At 35.1% G+C, this 22,318-nt stretch overlaps 3 protein-coding genes across 3 annotated transcripts; all 3 read left to right on the top strand.

Annotated features, from left to right (window-relative positions):
- The first annotated feature begins 941 nt into the window (after positions 1–941).
- Positions 942–2,099, top strand: LOC131059923 (calmodulin-like protein 3). The gene has a single exon (XM_057992993.2). The coding sequence runs from the start codon at positions 1,053–1,055 to the stop codon at positions 1,824–1,826; it is 774 nt and encodes a 257-aa protein (XP_057848976.1). The 5' UTR covers positions 942–1,052; the 3' UTR covers positions 1,827–2,099.
- Positions 2,100–17,470: 15,371 nt separating this feature from the next.
- Positions 17,471–19,036, top strand: LOC131059945 (uncharacterized). The gene is made up of 2 exons (XM_057993018.1): positions 17,471–17,888; positions 18,978–19,036. The coding sequence occupies exons 1-2, from the start codon at positions 17,471–17,473 to the stop codon at positions 19,034–19,036; spliced, it is 477 nt and encodes a 158-aa protein (XP_057849001.1).
- A 1,879-nt stretch (positions 19,037–20,915) lies between these two features.
- LOC131059944 (calmodulin-like protein 6) lies at positions 20,916–21,668 on the top strand. Its single transcript, XM_057993017.1, has one exon. The coding sequence runs from the start codon at positions 20,916–20,918 to the stop codon at positions 21,666–21,668; it is 753 nt and encodes a 250-aa protein (XP_057849000.1).
- Positions 21,669–22,318: the final 650 nt, after the last annotated feature.

Consider the following 22,318-nt stretch of genomic DNA (forward strand, 5'->3'; position numbering starts at 1 on the left):
TACTTATTAATTACATGTAATTAACTTCCATTTATATAGAAAAAAATTATATCCCCTGCAATCATTTTCTAACTCATCTCTTACAACTATTAAAAAACCTAAAAATGAAAATTTTCTAACTATTATTCAATTTCCGTCCATGATATCTTACTATTCAAATTTTAAATTTCAAAAAACGCCTTAATATCTTTTTTATTTAATGTGAAGATCTTCTTTGTCCTATTGCAGGGAAAAAATGTTATAATTTGAAAACAACTAAATTAAACTAAGTATGACTGAAGTTCGTCATGAATGATGTATTAACGATACTGAGGACAGTTTTTTCTGTCCTCCATTCATGTCGTTTACCAAGATTCGAGACAACAATGCAAATAATGAGATTTTTGTGATGTACAAGTAAGCTTCTCCTGTCCTCATATTTCATGTGGGGTTTCCTGCAATGAAAGTACTTTTGGAATGCTTCCTTTGTCTATTATTCATAAATCCTGCAATGAAAGTACTCTTGGAATGCTTCCTCTGTCTTTTACTCATAAATCCTGCAAACATCAAAACAACTTCTTCTTTTTTACTTTAGACAATGGATGGATACGGCCTTCTGATTGAAGGGCTGTGTGGTTCTCTTATAATCTAATTCCACTTATATGAAAATAGAAAAGGACAGGAAACTATTGTTGTGGTTTAGAAATGAACTTCTATTTTGCCCCCAAATGTCTATTTGTGGAACTCATTTATGCAGTCATTGACGTTTTAGACCTTTGAATAAATACATTTATTAAACTTGTACTAGAAAGAGGTTTCCGTAGATCAAATAATGTTACAAATGACCAATACAACTAAAATTGATATTTCTCAAGCAGCTTCCTCCCACCTTCCTTGGCTACTGTCAGACCTTTACTTGTATCTGGTAGTCAAGATTTTTTCCATTGAAATATTATTTAAGAGTAGAGAGGCTGATTGAGGAAAACCAAGGCTTAGAGTAGTTGATAGTGGTAGAAAACAAGATTCATATATAGTTTACAGAATAGCATAAGCAAGCTAGGAATTTATCAAAGATGTCTTCAATGTTGGATGTTAATGAGTCCATCATTGATGGGTGTTGGTATTATGGTTCTCTCGTCAGTCCAAAGAAGAGCATTGATCAGTATGGTCCTAATGAGCATACTGATATTGATCATGGCATTGCTGAAGATGAAAAGCCCAAGTCCAAGCAACCCATTGCAAGGACTAAACAAATATTGAGAGAAGAAAGTAGTAATGGTAGTAGTCCATGTTTTGAGGACTCAAGAGATTTTGATTCAGTTAAAATCTCTGAGGAAGATGCAGAAAAGGAGGCTGAGTGTCTTGCAAGTATGTTTAGAGCATTGGATGAAGATGGTGATGGAAGAGTTAGTTCAGATGAGATAGTGAGGTTTTTAGAGAGATTAAGTCTGGAAATGCCCAAAGAGGAGGTGGAATTGGCTGTGAGATCAGTGTCTGCATGTGGTGATAATTTTCTGACTGCAATTGAGTTTGATGAGTTTTATAGAATCCTATTTGCAGAAAAGGAAGGGGAAGCTGAAAATCTTAAGGTTGAAGAGAAGGCAATCTGTGACGCATTTAATGTGTTTGATCAAAATGGAGATGGGTTTATCAGTGCAATGGAGTTGGCTGATGTTCTCTCCAGATTGGGTTTTGTGGAGGGGAAAGATTTGAGTTGCTGCGAGAGCATGATCGAGAGTGTAGATTATAATGGAGATGGGTTTGTGGATATTCATGAGTTTAGACATTTAATCACCAGAACTACTTCTGGTGCTAATCCTTGTCTCCAATGCGTTGCTGCAGTCTAATGGCACACAATATTTAATAGCTAGAATAAATATCTAGAGAGTTATTAATCATCTGTCTCTTACTGCAATGGTATTGCAATGAAATTATTCTCTGGTGATATAATTTCAAATGTATGCCATGGTATGTGGTAGAGAATTCTGTAATTCGGGAGGAAGCAACCGTGTACCTCTCCAGTTTTGATATATCACTTTCTATGTTTGTCTTGTGTAATTTAGTAAGCCAGAAAGAAACTTTGTGGGACTAAAATAAATTTTGAGAATTTTCTTCTATTATTCTAAGTATTTTATAAAGTAGCTGAAGTGAGGCCTATATTCGGACGGAAAATGTTATAAAAGGGAGGAAAACATGATGTTCAGTGCTCCAACCATGGATTTTCAACACCTTTTTATTCATACTAAAATGTATCCATCCTAAATAATAGGAGCTTTGCTTTTATACGAAGACAGTAGAATTCTATATAAAATAATAGTGGAGAATTTTCTCAGGTGTTTTGATTGCAAGTCATTTCAAGAAAAACACTATTCATATTTGGTAATACATACTATTGCATGTCCATGATGGCAAGGCAAATCATAAAGATCACTCTAATTTTAGTGTAGATCCATTAAATACTTAGAGTCAGTAGATCATTCATAAATATTAAGATAATAGCTTAAAATTGTATCATCGTTAGATAATAAGTATAGGTCTCTTAAACATGCTAATAGCCATGTTATGGTCAACTATATCACATCCTCATCTCTTGTGAGGAGTAAACTTAACTATGTCTAAAGGCTTTCCTATACTTATCACTAAGCCAAGACATAATATCAAAGTATTCAACACAAAATTGTAATGATTTTTAGTTTAATCAAGTCTATTAGCATTCTCATACTTTCACATCATAGATAGATCATGATGACAATGACTTTAAAATTTCATTCACTATAGTAGATTTTGGAAAGCCAAACACCTCAAGTTTCAAAGTGGATAGATTTGATGATGATACACTATCTTTGATTAGTCCTAATCTATATAGTTAGAACAAATTAAGGTGAGTTCATCACTATCAAATACAAATTTAGCCTCAAGATAAAACATACTAAAGAGGGAGGGTAGATCAATATTAGGAACAACCCTCGAACACTAAAGCTATTCCCAAATCAAATCTACAACTAACTTGTTTCTAGGGCATCCTTCACCTAAGGACTACCTAAATAACTACTTCCCAACAACATTTAAGTCACATTCAATTTTATTCAAATTTAAGCTACTACTAGGTTGAGAACTTGCACTTTTCTAAGTTATGATAACCTGCAAAAATATTAGAAACAACCATTTGTCACATACATCAACAAGGTATAGCTCTCCAAGATTTCCAACCTTGATAGAAGGTTTCCTTAAAGAAACTAGAGACTAGCATAGCCTAGGAAGATCATGTAGGAAAAACTAAAATACAACTATATATGATTCTACTTTATGAATCAATTTAACATGTTAGGATCCAAAATATTACTAAGAACAAGTCCTATAGACTACTTCTATATACAATGGTTCCAATTATTAGTTAATCTTTATACACAACTAAGCATCTTAGTGAAACATCTTAGACAGTGTTGCATTACAAGGACAAAGTGTTTGAATCAAATCTATACACTACAATAATGCATAGTCAACATGAAATAAATCTAGTCATATTAGAGCACAAGGTAGTAATAAGAAAAATACCATCATGTAACAATTAAGCAAAAGCCTTAATACGGCTCCAAGCAATGTCCCATCATAATATGATTCAATGATATTGATATCATAATCACATTATATTATGAAATTCTTCTTGATAAAAATATTGCATGCATCTACAAGACCAAATAACAATCACTTGAATTTGGAAGATATACAATAGTAATTATAAAGTTTCTTTAAGCATGATCAATGCCTGAGTCATATTAAAGATAATTAGCAACACTACATCCATCAAATTATTATATAAAGATATGCATTTGAAAATGTTCTTAATAATAATCTTAACATGTTGGTTTCATTTACCTTATGATGCAACCTAATATTATTTAATAGTCCAGTTCACAAATTAGATAATATTCACACTTTACATTTATGATAAATGTGTCATCAATGGTCAATGATAATTGAATTCCTATAATAGCAATACTATTTGTACTTAGATTTCACTGGTCATAGTATGAAGAAACATTTCAAACTACACATCCACATTATGACCCAACAATGATTTCCATCTAACAAGAACCTCATAGATAATTAAAGGGTATAAATTTTAAAATAATACAACTAATCTATCAACAGTTTACCATCCAACTAGTATAACTTATGCATCCCTATGGAAGTAATGATATAATATACTTTTAACATCCCCTTACCCCATTATGTTACATCCAAGTATAGTATACATCTTATAAATGTGTCCAATTGATTGCAACATGTCAAAAACATCACAAATATCAATGTTAATTGTAATTTATTAAAAAATCTCATTTTCTTAATATGAAATAGAATTTTCACAGCCATAATATTGTCACTCCACAATCACTAACCTTCTTCGTGCTTGTTTCATCTAGTCAACTCTTAATGAAGTTTTTAGTTAAGTAATATATTAAACACTTGTTCATCTTAATGTTAAAACTCAAATGAATCATAATCAATGTTAGAAAAAATCTAAGTAGCATATATTTTATGAGGCTACTAATGCCCTCTTTAGCATGCTATATTTTAGGGTATGGATCACATTACCATGTATGGGAACAACAACTAACTATTATAATACAGAGTAGCAAAAAAAATTATATCTTGACATGATATAGGATCTTAGCAACCTATTATGGACACTAAATACTTCCATGAGTTCAATTAATTTTAAAACATCATGTTTTTTATTATTTAAGTAGCATTAACTAGGGCATTGACCCTTAACATAGCCAAAGACTATCAACATTACAAAAATGGCAGATAAGGGTATTGACCCTTAAAAACATAGTCCAAAGGCAGCAAAGGAAACAACAAAATAGGGGACGAACCCTAGAGGAACCAAGGTCGGATAGGTGAAAAGAACCTATCAAACCTGCAACAACCCAAAACCTAGCTCAAAGATGGGGAGAATCATCCAAGCCAGGGAAATTTGGGGGAGGGAGGAAGATTTTCCCTTCCACTTGCAATGAACCATATTCCAGGCAATACTATCATTAAGACCATCAAAAGAAGGATTGGATGGGGAGGGCCCTGTAGAGTTACAGTCAGCTTCAACAGTAGATTGTTGTAGTAGAATGGTGGCAAGTTGTTGCAGCAGAACATCAGCAGGCTATTGCAAAAGAACAGCATCAGGAGCAGATTCGACAGGAGTGGATTGATGATGTAGAAAAGGAGCAGCAATCATAGGGCCATAGGAGGTCAAGTTAGTAGCTCGGTGAGGGGTTCAATAGGAGATTCAACAACAGTAATAGGCACAACCTCATCCAGAGAGGAGTCATCATCCACTTGAGAGGAGTCATCAATATCAGCAGTATTGACCATCAAATGATCAGCAATAGCATCCCTCCACCAAATAGCAGATCCTTTGTGTTGAGAGAGAACAGTCTAAGGCCAATTGACCCATAGAGAAGTACCTTTGGTAACGAAAGGAAAGACCCTCATAGTCCAATGATTGAGTCCAAGGCTTGTTCCCAACCGTAAGAACCACATCCCCAGTGAGAGACTTGGAAATGTCATTATCAATTAAAGTGCGGGCAAAGGAAGAATGGCCCATGGAGGACATGGCATCATCAACCTTCATGAATTAGCCAATAGAGTTACCAATGGCCTCATAATAGAAGTACTCCCAAAAATGAAGAAGAATATTACATAGGCGAATCCAAATCGGACGTACATTCAGTGGTTCAGTAAGGGGGTTAAAGGAAGTTGTCCAGGGTTTGGCAAAGAGAGCTCGTGATCTACCCAATCCCACAGCTTGCCCAACACCATATCACAGTCATGGGAAGAAGCAAAAGAAGCAATGAAAAATCCTTTAGCACAAAGGAAAAGCTCAATACTACAGGCAACCAAAGGTTTCCTGAAAACACTCTCCCAATGATGGAGATACGGGAGAGAAGGCCAGCGACCCATAAATTTGCATACCAATGTCGTATGTTGGTAGTAATCAATATTCTCGGCAACTTCCAGGGCACAAACCACCATAGGAGAGGTCTTGGCAAAATGAAAAGGGTGGATCCCCTTGGCAGAATGAGCAGTAGATCTAGCCACACGAGCAAAAATATGTCCACCAGCAAAAGGTTTGAAAATCTTAGAACCTGCAACATTGGCAGTAGCAGCGGTACCAAAATGAGCAGCACCAATACCCACGACAACACCCTCAGCAGAAAAACCAGAGGCTACAACATCCCCAACAGAAGGGAGGACAGTAGCGGCACCTAGCCGAGGGGACATGAGTGTAGAAGGGTGAGCACCGGACAAATCCCACAAGGAACGACATCATCACCATTCACCTGGCGAGCATCGCACCTGGACCCAGCAGCTCTGGCAAGGGGAGGGGAGACCACGGAAGGCACATCAAAAGTGCCAGGCAGAACACTACGACAAGCACCAGCAGTGCTAAGGTCCAAGGCAGGAGGGAACTCAAGCACAGAAGAGTCGTTGAGGGTGGCAGAGCAGGTTTTCAAAAACGTGGACATGGGTGAGAGATCTTCTTAAAACATCATGTTATGAATGCTTCATTTGAAACCAATTCAAACCTTCACTTAAAGAACATTTCAATTATATGCTAATTTCACAAATTGGTCTCAACTTTCAATATTCCAGAAATATGTATTGCCCCTGATAACAACAATGGCCATGAAATACTGGCTAGATTAAATATTTAATAACAATGAAATTTGGTTCTTTCCCTAGAGATTTAAAATAAGGTGCTAACATTCATGCTGCTTTAAGTACTATTATTTGTAATAACTGACAGGTTACTACTATTTTTTTTCACAATAAGTTATAACTCAGTCAACAAAACATCTTCCAATTAAATTAAAAGTGCTAAATTCATATATTTTCTACCCACACTAATGAAGGTGCTTTTGTGACGGCTTTGTTAGCTATCATATTTTGGAATCAAGACTCCATAATTTATATGCAAAAAATGGAGAGAATTAATTCTCTTCTCTTATATGATGACCTTGTTATCTATCACATTTGGAAATCAAGACTCTATAATTTGTACACAAAAAATAAAGAGAATTAATCCTCTTCTCTTATATAAGATATCTAATCTTATTTTTAAATCACACCTATTCATTAAATTTTTATTTCAATTTAATTCAATTACTATAAAATGATATCCAATACACAATACACATTTGATTGACTCCAACATACAAATATGTTAATTTTATTTTTTTTCTGACCAAATGAATCTGTAATATTCAACTAAAATTAATCTCTATTAATGCCATTGAAGGCAATTTGTCTTATCATCCAATCGTGTCATTTAGCAAGATCCACACCAATAATGAATCTGTAATATTCAACTAAAATTAATCTCTATTAATGCCATTGAAGGCAATTTCTCTTATCCTCCAATCGTGTCATTTAGCAAGATCCACACCAATAATGCACAATCATGAGGTTTTTGTAGTGTACAAGTAAGCTTCTCCTTACCTCATATTTCACGTGGATTTTCCTCCAATGAAAGTGCTTTTGGAATGCTTCTACGATGCTTCCTTTGTCTGCAAACGTCAAAATTGCTTCATTTTTGTTTTAGAGAATGGATGGGCACGCCCTTCTGATTACACTTACATGTACGGAATTACAAAGGAAAGGACAGAAAACTGTTGTTGTGGTTTAGAAATGAACTTCTACTTTGCCCCTAAATGTCCATTTGTAGAACTCATATATGCAGTCATTGATATTTTGGAGCTCTGAATAAATACATTTATTAAAATTTTATTTGAATGAGGTTTCAATAGATCAAATATTGTTACAAATGACCAATACAACTGAAATTGATATTCTTCAAGCAGCTTCCTCCCACCTTCCTTGGCCACTTTCAACCACCAGAAATACCCTTGCTTTGTGTCTGGTAGTTAAGATTTTTTTCTATTGAAATACTATTTAATAGTAGAGAGGCTGATTGAGGAGTACCAAGGCTTAGAGTAGTTGATAGTGAAAGAAAACAAGATTCATCTAGCCTATTGAATAGGAGAAGCAAATTAGGAATTTATCAAACATGTCTTCAATGTTTGATGTTAATGAGTCCATCAATGATGGGTGTTGGTATTACGGCTCCCTCTTCAGTCCAAAAAGGAGCAATGATCTTGATGCAATTTTTAGTGTGAGTCTAGGTCATAACGAGATTAATGACATTGTTCATGGTGTTTCTGAAGATGAAAATTGTCAGCAACCCATAGCAAGGAATAAACAAATATTGAGAGAAGAAAGTTGTAATGGTAGTAGTCCATGTTTTGAGTCAAATTTTGATTCAGCTAAAATCTCCGAGGAAGATGCAGAAAAGGAGGTTGAGTGTCTTGCAAGTATGTTTAGATCTTTGGATGAAGATGGTGATGGAAAACTTAGTTCGGGTGAGATAGTGAGGTTTTTAGAGAGATTAAGTCTTGAAATGCCCAAGGAGGAGGTGTAATTGGCTGTGAGATCAGTGTCTGCATGTGGTGATGAATTTCTCATTGGAATTGAGTTTGATGAGTTTTATAGAATCCTATTTGTAGAAAAGGAAGAGGAACTTGAAAATGTTAAGGTCGAAGAGAAGGCAATTAGTGAGGCATTTAATGTGTTTGATCAAAATGGATATGGGTTTATCAGTGCAATGGAGTTGGCTGATGTTCTAGATTGGGATTTGTGGAGGGGAAAGATTTGAGTTGCTGCGAAAGCATGATCGAGAGTGTAGATTATAATGGTGATGGGTTTGTGGATATTCATGAATTTAGACATTTAATCACAAGAACTACTTCTGGTGCTAATCCTTGTCTCCAATGCGTTGCTACAGTCTAACAGCACACAATATTTAATAGCTAGAATAAATATCTAGAGAGTTATTAATCATCTGTCTCTTACTGCAATTGTATTGCAATGAAATTTTTCTCTGGTGATATAATTTCAAATGTATGCCATGGTATGTGGTAGTGAATTCTGTAATTCGGAAAGGAAGCAACCGCGTACCTTTCCAGTTTTGATATATCACTTTCTATGTTTGTCTTGTGTAATTTAGTAAGCGAGAAAGCAACTCTGTGGGCCTAATATAATTTTGAAAATTTTCTTCTATTATTCAATTATTTGTATAAAGTAGCCGAAGTGAGGCTTATATTCGGACGGAAAGTGTTATAAAAAGGAGGAAAACATGATGTTAAGTGCTCCAACCATGGATTTTCAACACATTTTTATTCATACTAAAATGTATCCATCCTAAATAAAGGAGCTTTGCTTTTATAAGAAGACAGTAGAATTCTATATAAAATAATATTGGAGAATTTTCTTAGGTCTTTTGATTGCAAGTCATTTCATGAAAAACACTATTCATATTTGGTAATAAATACTATTGGATGTCCGCGATGGTAAGGCAAATCATAAAGATCACTCTAATCTTAGTGTAGATCCATTAAATATTTAGAGTCAGTAGATCATTCATAAATATTAAGATAATAGCTTAAAATTGTATCATCATTAGATAATAAGTGTAGGTCTTTTAAACATGTTCATAGCCATGTTATGGTCAACTATACTGCATCCTCATCTCTTGTGAGGAGTAAACTAAACTGTGTCTAAAGGCTTTTATCACTAAGCCAGGACATAATATCAAAGTATTCAACACAAAATTGTAATGATTTTTAGTTTAACCAAGTCTACTAGCATTCTCATACTTTCACATCATACAATGACTCTAAAATTTCGTTCACTATAGTAGATTTTGGAAAGCCAAACACCTCAAGTTTCAAAGTGGATAGATTTGATGATGATACACTATCTTTTGTTAGCCCTAATCTATATAGTTAGAATATATTAAGGTGAGTTCACCATTATCTAATACAAATTTAGCCTCAAGCTAAAACATACTAAAAAGGGAGGGTAGATCAATATTAGGAGCAACGCTTGAACACTACTTGGCTATTCCCAAATCAAATCTACAACTAACTTGGTTCTAGGGCATCCTTCACCAAAGGACTACCTAAATAACTACTTCCCAACAACATTTAAGTCACATTCAATTCTCTTCAAATTTGAGCTACTACTAGGTTGAGAACTTGCACTTTTCTAAGTGATGATAACCTACAAAAATATTAGAAAAAACCATTTGTCACATACATCAACAAGGTATAGCTCTCCAACATTTCCATCCTTGATAGAAGGTTTCCTTAAATAAATTAGAGACTAGCATAACCTAGGAAGATCATGTAGGGAAAACTAAAATACAATTATATATGATTCTACTTAATGAATCAATTTAACATGTTAGGATCCAAAATATTACTAAGAACAAGTCTTATAAACTACCTCTATATACAATGGTTCCAAATATTAGTTAATCTTTATACACAATTAAGCATCTTAGTGAAACATCTTAGACAATGTTGTGTTACAAGGATAAAGTGTTTGAATCAAATCTATACACTACAATAATGCATAGTCAAGATGAAATAAATCCAGTCATATTAGAGCACAAGGTAGTAATAGGAAAAATACCATCATAATATGCTTCAATGATATTGATATCATAATCACATTATATTGTGAAATTCTTCTTGATAAAAATGTTACATGCATCCACAATACCAATTAACAATCATTTGAATTTTGAAAGATATACAATAGTAATTACAAAGTTTCTTTAAGCATAATCAATGCCCAAGTCATACTCAAGATAATTAGCAACACTACGTCCATCAAATTAGCATATAAAGATATAGTTTGAAAATATTATTAATAATAATCTTAACATATTGATTTCATTTACCTTATTGTGCAACCTAATATTATTTAATAGACTAGTTCACAAATTAGATAGTATTCACACTTTACATTTATGATAAATGTATCCTCAATGGCCATCAATAATTGAATCCCTATAATAGCATAGTATTTATACTTACATTTCAATGGTCATATTATGAAGAAACATTTCAAACTACATGTCCACATTATGACCCATCATTGTAATATCAATGATTTCCAACTATCAAGGACCTCATAGATAATTAAAAGATATAAATTTTGAAATAGTACAACTAATCTATCAATAGTTTACTATCTAACTAGTATAACTTATGCATCCCTATGGAAGTAATGATCTAATATATTTCTAACATCCCTTTACCCCATTAAATCTCATTCTCTTATATGGTAAGGCTAATATGAAATAGAATTTTCACAGTCATAATGTAGTCACTCCACAATCACTAACCTTCTTCGTGCTTGTTTCATCTAGTCAACTCTTAATGAAGGTTTTACTTAAGTTCATCCTAATGCTAAACCTCAAATGAATCATAATCAATGTTGGAAAAAATCTTAACATATCTTTTATGAGGTTACTACTGCCATCTATAACATGTTATATTTTAGGGTATGGATCACATTAACATGATGGGAATGACAACTAATTATTATCATACAAAGTAGCAAAAAAAATTAAAATTATATCTTGACATGATATAGGATCTTAGCAACCTATTATGGACACTAAATACTTCTATGAGTTGAATTAATTTTAAAACATCATGTTATGAATGCTTCATTTGAAACCAATTCAAACTTGCATTTAAAGAACATTTCAATTATATGCTAATTTCACAAATTGGTCTCATCTTTCAATATTCCAAAAATATTTATTGCCCCCGATAACAACAATGCCCATGAAATACTGGTTAGATTAAATATTTAATAACAATGAAATTTGGTTCTTTCTCTAGAGCTTTAAAACAAGGTGTTAACATTCATCATTGCTTTAAGTACTAATAGTTGTAATAACTGTAAGTTTACTACTATTTTCTATCCACACTAATGAAGGTTCTTTTGTGATGACCTTGTTAGCTATCATATTTGGGAATCAAGACTCTATAATTTATGTGCAAAAAAATGGAGAGAAATAATTATCTTCTCTAATATGGTGACCTTGTTATCTATCACATTTGAAAATCAAGACTCTATAATTCGTATACAAAAAATAGAGAATTAATCCTCTTCTCTTATATAAAATATCTAATCTTATTTTTAAATCACATCTATTCGTTAAATTTTTATTTCAATTTAATTCAATTACCATACAATAATATCCAATACACAATACACATTTGATTGACTCCAACATACAATTATGTTAAATGTTTTATTTTTTTCTGACCAAAATGAATCTTTAATACACAACTAAAATTAATCTCTATTAATGCCATTGTTGGCATTTTTTCCTATCCTCCAATCGTGTCATTTAACAAGGCCCACAACAATAATGCACAATCACGAGATTTTTATAGTGTGCAAGTAAGCTTCTCCTGACCTCATATTTCACGTGGATTTTCCTCCAATGAAAGTGCTTTTGGAATGCTTCTACGATGCTTCCTTTGTCTGCAAACGTCAAAATTGCTTCCTTTTTTGTTTAGAGAATGGATGGACACGCCCTTCTGATTACAAGAGAGTGGGGTCCAAAGATAATTTGATTCCACGTCCACGTACGGAATTACAAAGGAAACAACAGACAACTATAATTGTGGTTTAGAATTGAACTTCTATTTTGCCCCCAAGTGTCCGTTTGTGGAACTCACTTATGCAGTCATTGATGTTTTAGAGGTCTGAATAAATGCATTTATTAAAATTGTACTTGAAAGAGGTTTCAATAGACCAAATAATGTTACAAATGACCAATTCTACTGAAATTGATATACTTCAAGCAGCTTCCTCCCACCTTCCTTGGCCACTTTCAACCACCAGAAATACCCTTGCTTTGTGTCTGCTAGTTAAGATTTTTTTCTATTGAAATACTATTTAACAGTAGAGAGGCTGATCGAGGAGTACCAAGGCTTAGAGTAGTTGATAGTGGAAGAAAACAAGATTCATCTAGCCTACAGAACAGGAGAAGCAAGTTAGGAATTTATATAAAATGTCTTCAATGTTGGATGTTAAAGAGTCCATCATTGATGGGTGTTGGTATTACGGTTCTCTCTTCAGTCCAAAGAGTAGTAATGATCTTGATGCAATTTTTAGTGTGAGCCTAGGTCATAATGAGATTACTGACATTGTTCGTGGTGTTTTTGAAGATGAAAATTGTCAGCAACCCATAGCAAGGAATAAACAAATATTGAGAGAAGAAAGTAGTAATGGTAGTAGTCCATGTTTTGAGGACTCAAGAGATTTTGATTCAGTTAAAATCTCTGAGGAAGATGCAGAAAAGGAGGCTGAGTGTCTTGCAAGTATGTTTAGATCTTTGGATGAAGATGGTGATGGAAAAGTTTGATCGGATGAGATAGTGAGGTTTTTGGGGAGATTAAGTTTGGAAATGCCAAAGGAGGAGGTGGAATTAGCTGTGAGATCAGTGTCTGCATGTGGTGATGACTTTCTCACTTTAATTGAGTTTGGTGAGTTCTATAGAATTGTATTTGTAGATAAGGAGGAGGAAATGGATAATGTGAAGGTTGAGAAGGTAATTAGTGAGGCATTTAATGTGTTTGATCAAAATGGAGATGGGTTTATCAGTGCAGTGGAGTTGGCTAATGTTCTCTCCAGATTGGGTTTTGTGAAGGGGAAAGATTTGAGTTGCTGCGAGAGCATGATTGAGAGTGTAGATTATAATGGAGATGGGTTTGTGGATATTCATGAGTTTAGGCATTTAATCACTCGAACTTCTTCCGGTGATTATCCTTGTCTCCAATGTGTTGCTGCAGTCTAATGCCCACAATATTTAATGGCTAGAATAAATATCTGTTATCGATCATCTGTCTTTTCCTCCAATTGTATTGCAATTGGATTTAATGAAGTGTGATTTGGTGCTGTTACAAGAAACTAAGCTAAATTTGCAGTCAGCGAATAGCTTATTTTCTTCTTGGAAAGTTTGGAATTTTTGTTCATCTCCCTCTTCAAGGGCGTCGGGTGGATTGGCAGTTATTTGGAGAGATTATGTTGTTCACTTCTCGTTAGTTGCCTCATCATCTAATTGGATGCTTGGAATAGTTAAGAGTAGATCATCAAACTTAAAGTTTTGGCTATTTAATGTTTATGGCCCTTCTAGGGTTCTAGAGAAAAGAATGCTTTGGAATATCTTGGTTTCTCTTGCTACTCCTCTGCGGAATGGTTTTCTGATTTTCAGGGGTGATTTCAATGCAATTACTAGTTTGGATGAAAAGGTTGGGGGAATTATCCCTAATAAGCATGCTATTTCAGATTTTTGCAATTTCATTAATTCCTTGAGTCTAGTTGATTGTAAGCCTCTTAATGGTTCATTTACATGGACTAATATGCGAAAGGACTTTTGTCAAATTTCGGAAAGGTTGGATTGTTTCATGGTTTCGGATAATTGGTTTAGTTTGGGACAAGATTTTGTATCCTCAATTCTTCCCTTTACTGGCTCTGATCATTTCCCTATTCAGTTCGATATTTTTGAGGATAGGGCTCCTAGAAAGTTACCATTCAAGTTTGAGCCAATGTGGTTTAGGGACCAATCATTTTTGCCTTCCTTAAAATTTTGGTGGAATTCAGCGCCTTTTTTTCTTGGGTCTAGGATGTTTCAGCTAGTTAAAAAGTTGGGTTTTTTGAAGGTCCAAGAATAAAGGATTGGAATGTGCAGCATTTTAAGAATGTCTTTGGTGAAAAGGCCAGGATTCAGGAGGAAATTGAGCAACTTAAGAAAAAAATTGTTGCTTCAGGTATGTCTTCTGCGATGTACGACGAGCTTAAAAATCTGAACATTTAGTTGAGTGAGATTCTGGCTAGGGAAGAATCTTATTAGAGGCAGAAGTCTAGGGATCTCTGGCTTTCTGAAGGTGATTGAAATACCAAATTCTTTCATTCCTCCTCTAAGCTCAAGAGACTTCGTAATCGAATCTCTTGTATTATTGATTCTAATGGTAATACTCTACTAGATGAAGATGAAATAGCTTATGAAGCTATTAGGTTTTTTAAATCTCTTCTCTCAGCAGAGCCAGTGGTGGTTGATGACAAGTTTGTAAATTTGATCCCTCCTTTAGGCTCTCAAGAAGATAATAAGATGTTGATGGCCCCATTTTCGTTAGCTGAATTGAAAGAGATAGTCTTTTCCATGCACCCGAAAAAGGCATCGGGACCGGATGGATTTACGACATTATTCTTCCAGAAATGTTGGGACTTTATAGGGAAAGATGTGCTGTTAGCCTTAGAGGAGTCTAGAAGGAATAGGGTGATTCTAAGGGAAATTAATACTACTCTTATTGCTATTATCCTGAAGGTAGATAACCCTACCTCTTTTTTGGACTTTTGTCCAATTGCCTTGTGTACCACCTTATACAAAATCTTTACTAAATAAATTTCGGTTAGATTATCTAAACTCCTTCCTCGAATAATTTCGTTAGAGCAGGGTGGGTTTGTGCCTAGATGGGAAACTCCTAAAGGTGCCATTGTAGCTCACAAAATCCTGCACTCTATATCTCAACAAAAGGTATCAGCAATGATTCTTAAATTAGACATGCTTAAAGCGTATGATCGTGTCAATTGGCAGTCCTTGCTCGTTGTCTTGAGCCGGTTTGGGTTTTCAAGGTGTTGGGTTAAGTAGATCTATTCATGTATTTCCTCCGCCCGCTTCTCAATATTGATTAATGGGTCTCCCTTGGGCTTTTTTGCCTCCTCCCGGGGTATTAGGCAAGGAGATCCCTTATCTCCTTTTTTGTTTATCATTTTGGCGGAAGCATTAAGTCAGGCCATATCTAATGCTATGACATCAGGTCTATGGTCAAGTATCAGAGTAGATGGCCTCCCTTCTTCACAATCTCATTGCTTATTCATTGATGATACGCTTTTGTTTGGGAAGGCCACTATGAGGGAAGCCCAAGTTATTGAAAAAATTATCTCTGACTATTCAGCCTTTTCTGGCCAAAAGGTTAACAAGCAAAAGTCTAAAATCTTTTTTGTAAATGTCCCCACTATAGTTCGGGACAATCTTACCTACTTTTGGAGTTTTCAAGTTGGGTCTTTCCCTTGTATGTATTTAGGCGTTCCTTTCTTTTTGGGGGTAGATAAGATCTCTTTTTGGGATAAAGTTGTCCATTCTATCACCTCCAAAATTTCCTCCTGGAATCACAAGTGGTTAACAATGGCAGGCAAGATCCTTCTAATCAAATCAGTTTTGAGTGCCATTCCTACATATCTCATGTCTATTCTATAGGCTCCCTCTCAAGTCGTTAAGAGGATAAATGTATCCCTCAGGTCCTTCCTTTGGAATGATAATTTAGGGGGGAAGCATAAGATTCCTCTTCTTGCTTGGGATAAAGTTTGCCGCCCCAAGGAGCTGGGGGGGGTGGGTATTTACGATTTGGCTATTCAAAATAAGGCATTGGGGGCTAAATTGATTTGGAAGCTATATACAGCCCCCCATAGTAAATGGGCCTCTGTCATGTTTGCTAAATATTTAAGGGGAACAGCTAAAGAAAGGATTTTTACTGCAACATCCCTTCCAAAGGGTTCTGCGTTCTGGAATTTTTTGATTTCTTGTAGGGAGGTGGTTTTGCCATATTTATCTTGGGTTGTTCATAATGGGAGAAAAGCCCATTTTTGGGATGAAGTTTGGAATGGGCATCCTGCTCTCTCAACTATCCGTGATTGGTCCCCTTTGCCGGATATCCTCTCGAGTCTTTGGGGACCCTTTATTGCAGACTATTTTACCATTGACACCTTAGGGCCATGTGTAGTGGTCAAATGGAGGGATATCCCTCCCCTGGCTATTAATATTAATATTGTTTTAGCTTTTATGGAAGAACTTCAGAAGAGACCTGTAGCTTTTCAAAATAGAGAGGATTCTTTGGTTTGGGTTAAAAATGCGTCAAGCTCCTATTCGGTAAAAGAGGGGTATAATTATTTGATTCAGACCCTTGTATCTGTTTGCTGGCCTACTAATCTATTCTGGCATTCTGCTTATCTTCCAAAAGCAGGGGCTTTTTCCTAGCTGGCAATCCAAGATAGAATCCTCACTGGAATGCGATTGGATAGGCTTGGGATTATGGCAGTGTTTCCTTGTGTTTTTTGTGGTTATTGCATGGAATCGGTGGATCACCTCTTCCTGCTATGTCCCTTTGCTTCTGAGTGTTGGTATTGGTTGTTTGGTATGTTACGGTGGTCTTCTACTCTCTGCTCAAGTCTACTTTCACAATTTCGATCTTGGCCCTTGTTGTTTCCCGCTTCATTTTATTCATCTCTTTGGATAGTTGCTCCATCTCTAGTGATTTGGAATCTTTGGCTTGAAAGGAATTCAAGAATCTTTAATCATAAGTCTACATCTTTGACAGACATTATTGGTAAAATCCAAGCCTCCATTAGTGAAGCGATGCTTTCTTTCATTCTCAAAAATTTAGGGCATCTCACAACCTTTTCCCATTGGGATAACTGGGTTACTTGGAGATGGCCCTCACTTCATTTACTGCCCTCTCATGGGGCTATATCAAATGCTTTTTCTTCATGTCTTAAGCGAAAGATGGCTAAGTGGAGTCCTCCCCCTTTTCCTTCTTTCAAACTTCAGTTTGATGGGGCCTCTAAGGGTAATCCGGGGAAGTCTGGGATTGGGGTAATTATCTTTGACCACTCTTCAAAAATTATCAAGGCAGTTGGTAAATATATTGGCTATGGCACTAACAAAATGGCTAAATTTCAGGCTCTATCGTTTGGACTTGATTTGGCTCATTCTCTAAATATCAAGGATATTGTTATTGAAGGTGATTCAATGCTTGTCTATCAGGCGGTTGCTACCCAAAAGTGTTTCTCATGGCATTTGCAGTACCTTTTGGAGCACATTCTTCTCCAACTTAATGGTTTTTCCACTTTCTCTATTTCACACTGCTTTAGAGAGATTAATGTGTTTGCTGATTTTCTTGCAAATAAGGTTGTTACTGAAGGTGCGGATTGCATAGGACTTGCACCCTTGGACTTTCCTATCTCCTACATGAAAATTCTATGTTAATAGTCCTTCTTGGTGTGGTTATTCTTTCGTAAGTGCCTATAATGAGGGTGTTCGCTTTTGGGACAATACCATTGTTATTGATATTTATTGGGAGAATCTCCTCATTATGAAGGGAGGTTTTTGTGTTTATCTTTGGAAATTTTCCTTGCCTCATGGGGACTTTACTTCTTTGAATGGCTACAAGGGGGGTGATGCCTTGCCTTATGACAACATCTTGGTTATAGTCATTCCTGGTAGTAGAGCCTCTTTAAGGGTGGAGGGTGATGGGGCTTCTTGGGTCCAGCTGACACTAATTTGATAGTGTTTAGGGGCTGGGTTCTTTCTCATGATTTGTTTATAATCCCAGGTCTAGGGTTGGATACTCCGGTTAAGGGATATTCTCGCTCTTCTTCTGGTTTTTGGTAATTACCCTTTGGTCTTACCTCACCTATCAGAATGTGGAATATATTTGCATTTAGGGTGGCTGGGATTGCTTGGGTTTTGTGTCATTTTGTTCTCGATTGGTCAATCAGGGAATGTTCTATGTACGACTGGCAGATTTGGCAATTATTGGTTCTTCCATCATGACAGTTGGTTGCCTTGGTTCTTCTCAATTTTTTGGGACTGTTTTGGTATTGCTTTCTATGCTACTCATGAGATTTCGTGGCTGAGCTTGGGTACTTAAACTTCGATGCTCTGCCTTTTTTGGCAATCATTTTTTCCTTGCGGGTAGAGGTGGGTGATCTTGTCAAGAGTTTTGGGTATCACGTTCTGTGCATTGGTTCATTGAATGAATCATTATGCTTCGCGGGTGCAATGCTGGTTAGATATTTACTTTACTGATTGGGCCTGCTGTAAGTTATGTGAAGTTTCCATAATTTGGAGGTGCTCTCTGGCTGGGCATTTTTTCTTATGATGGCCTGATAATCATACTATCCCCTCTCCGTTATATATTTTGGATGGGTGCTCAGGTATGGCACATATTCGTTTGTTTGTTGTTATTTGAGTATGAAATGCTTAGCAATATGTGGAATTTCTTGGGCAGAATTGGCAGGTGGTGGTTTTTCTGAGAAATTGGAAGATGCAGTTTATTGGGTGGGGTAAATGGCTTCTTGTTATGTTGTTACTGGTATGGCTATTACTATGGATTATTGTATGGATTGGTTTCACCCTGTTTCCTAAAGGTTGTCTCCATCCTCCTCAACTTCTTATATGGATAGGCCTATGTATGCTAACCATTTTCATGCTTTCAAGTTTACTTCTCCTTCGTTCCCTCTTGGCTATGTTTTTTGATCTCTGCAGGTCTTTGGACTCATGTGGTGCATAAGTGGATTGATGTTTTGGTGCTAGCACTGATCTTGGTTGCATTTTTGGGATGATAGCCTCTCCACTAGACTATTAATACAAGCTTTCGTAAAAGCTTCTTTTATATCTAATGTAATTGAGAATGTAGTCAGGGTATATTGGGTTGCATATGGGATATTGTAAAGGGTAGGTAGGCTTATGTTTCTGAGCAATATTGAGGGGTTTTCTTACTAGTTATTCCCCTCAGTGCTCATTGAACCAGACACCATGTAAAAAAAAAATTAAAAAAAATTAATATAATTTTAGTGGATCATCCACTTTTATCAAAAAAAAAATGTTTTTCCATTTTTGATGTATCACTTTCTCCGTGTTTTGTCTAATTTAGTAAGCGTGAAAGCAAGGCCGTGAGATTTTTTGAAATTCGTACCCTCTTACAGCTAATATAGATCTGAGTTAATCTTCTTCCATTATTCAAGTTTTGCATGAAGTAACTGGAAACATTATTAACATAGTAATAAAACCATAGCCTAATAAAGAGTGGAATCAATTTGATATTTTGAATAATAATATACATATTTATCTTTTTAATATAAATAAGATATAAAATTATTGTTAATTGTTTTGAATAGAATATATTTAAAAAAATCAAATTTAATATAGTAAGCACAAATAATTAAATTCTATGAATCAGGTGGAATGGCTACAATGAATTTAATGATAAGCAAAAATTCAAAATAGAATACAAGGATGTTTTGTATAAAAAGGATGTAATCTAGTATGGAGAAACATGGTACTACAATTAACAATTTTGATATAAAAAATTGTATTCTAAGTTTTGACTTGCTAAGTGATTCATTTGAAATCACACTAACCTTTTCATAAAATTTATCTATTATTATGATTTCAAATAAACCATTTAAATAAATCGAAGTTTAACATATTGTTAGTTAAACTTATTCAAGAAACACCATCTAAATTTTAATAAAGACATTATATGTTAAAATTCTTGCTCCAGATAAAACCCAGAATAAAAATTAAACTAAAGAACATATAGTGCAAAGAATCTTATGTTTGGGCATAGGCATTACTAGGATGATTCCAGCATGGTGAATAATTACCCAGCAAAACATCAAAATAAGCTCATAAAATGTAAATGGCGCAGCCTACGAAGTATAGGCAGTGTTCACATAAACAAGTTGAAACCTAGAACATTATATATGGTGTGGCAAATAGGCAACCACAAGAGAGATAGATAAAGCATAGAGTGACGTGTCATTTCTCTAATAGCCCAACAACAAACCAAGTCTAAGTCTAAGTCTTTACATGGAAAATGACTCATCAATTCTCCACTCCATTTATGTTTTCTCTATCCGAGAGTTCCTATGCTGCTCAAGCTGATGATTTTAGATTATCAAACCATTCATGGTGGATGAGATGAAGGACTTACTACGGAGCTAGCGTACTCTCAACCACCAGAAAGACCTTTACTTGTGTTTGATAATCATGATTTTTTCTATTGAAATGTTATTTAACAGTTAGGAGACTGATTGAGGAGAACCCAGGCTTAGAAGTTGATAGTGGGAGAAAACAAGATTCATCTAGTCTACATAATAGGAGAAGCAAGTTAGGAATTTATTAAAGATGTCTTCAGTGTTGGCTGTTGATGAGTCCATCATTGATGGGTGTTGGTATTATGGTTCTCTCTTCAGTCCAAAGAAGAGCATTGATCTTGATGAAATTTTTAGTAAGTCTGAGTCATAACGAGCATACTGATGTTGATCATGGCATTGCTGAAGATGAAAAGTGCAAGAAACCCATTGCAAGGGCTAAACAAATATTTAGAGAAGAAAGTAGTAATGGTAGTAGTCCATGTTTTGAGTCAAAAGATTTTGATTCAGCTAAAATCTCTGGGGAAGATGGGAAAGATGAAGAAAAGGAGGTTGAGTGTCTTGCAAGCATGTTTAGAGCTTTGGGTGAAGATGGTGATGGAAAAGTTAGTTCAGATGAGATAGTGAGGTTTTTGGAGAGATTAAGTCTGGAAATGCCCAAGGAGGAGGTGGAATTGGCTGTGAGATCAGTGTCTGCATGTGGTGATGACTTTCTCACTGCAATTAAATTTGATGAGTTTTATATAATCCTATTTGTAGAAAAGGAAGAGGAAGTGGATAATGTGAAGGTTGAGAAGGTAATTAGTGAGGCATTTGATGTGTTTGATCAAAATGGAGATGAGTTTATCAGTGCAATGGAGTTGGCTGATGTTCTCTCCAGATTGGGTTTTGTGGAGGGGAAAGATATGAGTTGCTGCGAGAGCATGATTGAGAATGTAGATTGTAATGGAGATGGGTTTGTGGATGTTCGTGAGTTTCGGCATTTAATCACCAGAACTTCTTCGAGAGCTTATCCTTGTATCCAATGTGTTGCTGCAGTATAATGGTACAGAATATTTTATGGCTAGCATAAATATTGTGAAGAGTTACCAATCCTCTGTCTTTTAGTGCAATCATGCAATGAAATTCTTCTCTGCTAATATAAGTTCAGTTTTCCATTGCATGTGGGGGGTAATTCTGTAATTCAGTAATGAAACAACTATGTTTCTCTAATTCTGATATATCACTTCCTATGTTTTTTCTGTCTAATTTAGTAAGAGAGAAAGCAAGTTTGTGGGATTGTTTGAAATTTCTACCTCTTTTGAGCTAATATAATTTTGAGTTGAGAATCTTCTTCCATTATTAAGTTTTGGAGTGGACTCAATTTGATATTTCGAATAATAATATAAATATTTAATTTTTAAATATAAATAAAAAAGTATTTTTTTTATTAATTATTTAGTCATTTAATTGAATAATATTTGAATAGAAAATGTTAAGAAACCTCGAATTTGACACAGTAAGCATAAGTAAATAAAGCTTATTATTTAGGTGGGATGGCTAAAATGAATTGAATATTAGTGTAAAAATGTAGAACAGAACATTATGAAGAGTTGCATAAAAAGGATGTAGTTTAGTATGGAGAAACATGTATTGCAATTAGCAATTTTGGTCTAAATGACATTCTTAGCTTTGACTTGTTTAGGTGGCTCAT

The sequence above is a fragment of the Cryptomeria japonica genome, chromosome 7, assembly GCF_030272615.1.
Source record: "Cryptomeria japonica chromosome 7, Sugi_1.0, whole genome shotgun sequence".
Lineage (NCBI taxonomy): Eukaryota > Viridiplantae > Streptophyta > Pinopsida > Cupressales > Cupressaceae > Cryptomeria > Cryptomeria japonica.